Genomic DNA, 2,500 nt, shown 5'->3' on the forward strand with positions numbered 1-2,500 from the left:
CTACGCTACGCTAAAGGGAATGTCAACAAAACAGTCGGATAGGTCAGTCAAACTTTAATAATATATTACAAACCAGCGTTCTAACAACTCTGTTTACTCCCAAAATGTAATGTGCAAATGTGCAATCACAAAAATAGTAACACTCAAAATAGTGCAGAGCAATAGCAACATCAATAACTCGACGTTGCTCGAACGTTAATGTCACACAACACACAAAATAAACATTTAAAGCTCACTTTCTGAAGTTATTACTCATCCACAAATCCCTCGAATTATTCTTCTTCGGTGTGCTTCACTTGTTTTTTGACACCATCTGTGATGTGGACGCGCATGCAGTCGTAGATCAACAGGAACGAGGCTGTGTGAAAAAAGTCACCCGGTGTCTTCGCGTAAACGTCTATCAACCACTCGCTCATCTTTTCTTCATCCATCCATCCCTTCGAGTTAGCTTTTATGATGACGCCGGCTGGAAAGTTCTCTTTTGGCAAGGTCTTCCTTTTGAATATCACCGTGGGTGGAAGTTTCTGGCCGTTAGCATGGCAAGCTAGAACCACGGTAGGACGACTTCTCATTCCCTGCGGTGCGAATATTCACCGTACGTGTTCCCGTTGTATCCACAGTGCGGTTCACATGAATATCAAAAGTCAGTGGAACCTTGTACGCGTGTCTCTTGGTAGGAGACATTTTGTGGTCTTTACAGAAACACACAAATGAAATGAAACGTAATATCCGCGCGCTTCTTCTTCTACAGGGGCGGGTGCTCACCTTGGCGGTTGCTTACAGTAGAAGAAGAAGCGCTTCCTCTTCTATGGGGGCGGTTGCTTACCGTAGAAGAAGAAGCGCTTCGACAAACGCGCTCAGAGGAGATAACGTTTGATGTTTGGTGACCGTTTGTAACAAAAATTTTGTTTTGAAGGAGGAATAGCAAACTTCCTGTTGATTTTTGCTGAAGGATGTCAATCTATGAAATGTAGGTCTAGGCAAGACCTACGTAGAGGTATTTGTTTCATGTCTCTAAGATGTTCCTACCGGAAGTTACAAGCAGTTTTGTCAGAGTTTTCCTCTGAGGAGCAGTTTTTTTCTCTGTTTTTTTCAAAAATTATGTAGAGCACAATTTTGAGTTTTGGGATTCGGTTTTTTTTTAGATCACAGTTTCCACCAGTCCCGATGTGTGTGAGAAGTTTGGTGAGTTTTGAAGTATTTTAAGGGGGTGAAATTACAGCTCAAAAATCAAAAATGAGTGTTTTTAGTCATTTTTTGTCTTGAAGGGGAAATAGCCAACTTCCTGTTGGTTTTCGCCCGAAGAAGTGAAATTATGAATTGTAGGTCTAAGTGAGACCTACATACAGGTTTTTGTTTCATGTCTCTACGACATTCCTAGTGGGAGTTAGAGGCAGTTTTCTTCCTAGGGGGCGCTAGAGTGCAATTGTGATTTTTTTTGGGTTTGATTTTATTACTAAAGTGTGCTGGCGCACTTTTTGTATGTGTGTAAAAAATTTGGTGAGTTTTGAAGCATGTTAAGGGGGTCAAAGTAGTGCGCAACGGTGCGGAAGAAAGAATAATAATAATAATAATAATTAAAGCTGCAAGCAGCGTTGGTCGGGTCCGCCTTTTGGCAGGTGCTAGTCCTAGGTGTCCCAATACTTTTGTCCAGTGGTAGTCCTGAGTGAGACCTACATAGAGGTTTTTGTTTGGTGTCTCTACGATATTGGTACTGGGAGTTAGAGGAAGTTGTGTCTGAGTTCACATTGTCATTATAGGGTATTGTGTGTATTGAGGACAAAGAAGGTCTAATTGCATTGTCGTTGTCATTTAAGCCGCACTGTCTGCTTTTGAGAAAAATTGTGGTTTTTAGGTGCGGCTTATGGTGCGGAAAATACGGTGTGTATATATATAAGTCGTACATCAGCAGCCAAGAGGAGTTTTGTAACCTGTTTTGAAAAGCTTTTATAATAATTTATATACAGAAGTCGTGCTGAATTGGAATTAAATTGTGAGGTGTCCAAAGATTCTAACCTCTACTCATGGGTGTGATTTTTTTTTTTTAAATTTGTATTTTCCCTCCCCCCTGCAGAAAGACCCGGTGCCTAATGGGCTGAAAGCCCTGCCTGTGTTCTACGCCATCACCATTGGAATCAACCTGTTCTCCATCATGTTCACTGGAGCCCCGAGTGAGTATGGCTCGTCTCCTTCTCTGTCCGTGGCTGCTTGTTCAAATAAGCCCTCAGACTGCAGGATGGCCACACACGTATTCCAGACTGTTTACCGTACAACTGCTTATTTTAACATGTTGGGGTTTTGTGGTGTGGGGGAGGGAGGGGGGGGGCTCTCTTGCTTGTGGTTTTTGAAGTAGGTCATAGCTGGAATGACTTCTTTTTTAGAGCGCTGCACAACAGGGATGTGGAAATAAGATTTCACTTAAGCCTTGACGTCAGTGTCTGTGGCCTTCAGAGACGGGTAGGAAAAGAGAAGTAACAAGGGTGTTGCCATTACTTATATT

The 2,500-nt window shown here is 42.3% G+C and overlaps 1 protein-coding gene across 2 annotated transcripts in view; it reads left to right on the plus strand.

The window, feature by feature from the left end:
- LOC133638378 (sodium-dependent phosphate transporter 1-B-like) overlaps window positions 1–2,500 on the plus strand; it is a 38,112-nt gene that overhangs the window by 14,182 nt on the left and 21,430 nt on the right. For both annotated transcript variants that reach the window (XM_062030918.1, XM_062030917.1), the window contains exon 5: window positions 2,075–2,171. In XM_062030918.1, coding sequence (XP_061886902.1) covers window positions 2,075–2,171 — 97 coding nt within the window. The remainder of the gene's footprint in view (window positions 1–2,074; window positions 2,172–2,500) is intronic.

This window comes from Entelurus aequoreus, linkage group LG21 (assembly GCF_033978785.1).
Source record: "Entelurus aequoreus isolate RoL-2023_Sb linkage group LG21, RoL_Eaeq_v1.1, whole genome shotgun sequence".
In the NCBI taxonomy this organism is placed as follows: Eukaryota; Metazoa; Chordata; class Actinopteri; order Syngnathiformes; family Syngnathidae; genus Entelurus; species Entelurus aequoreus.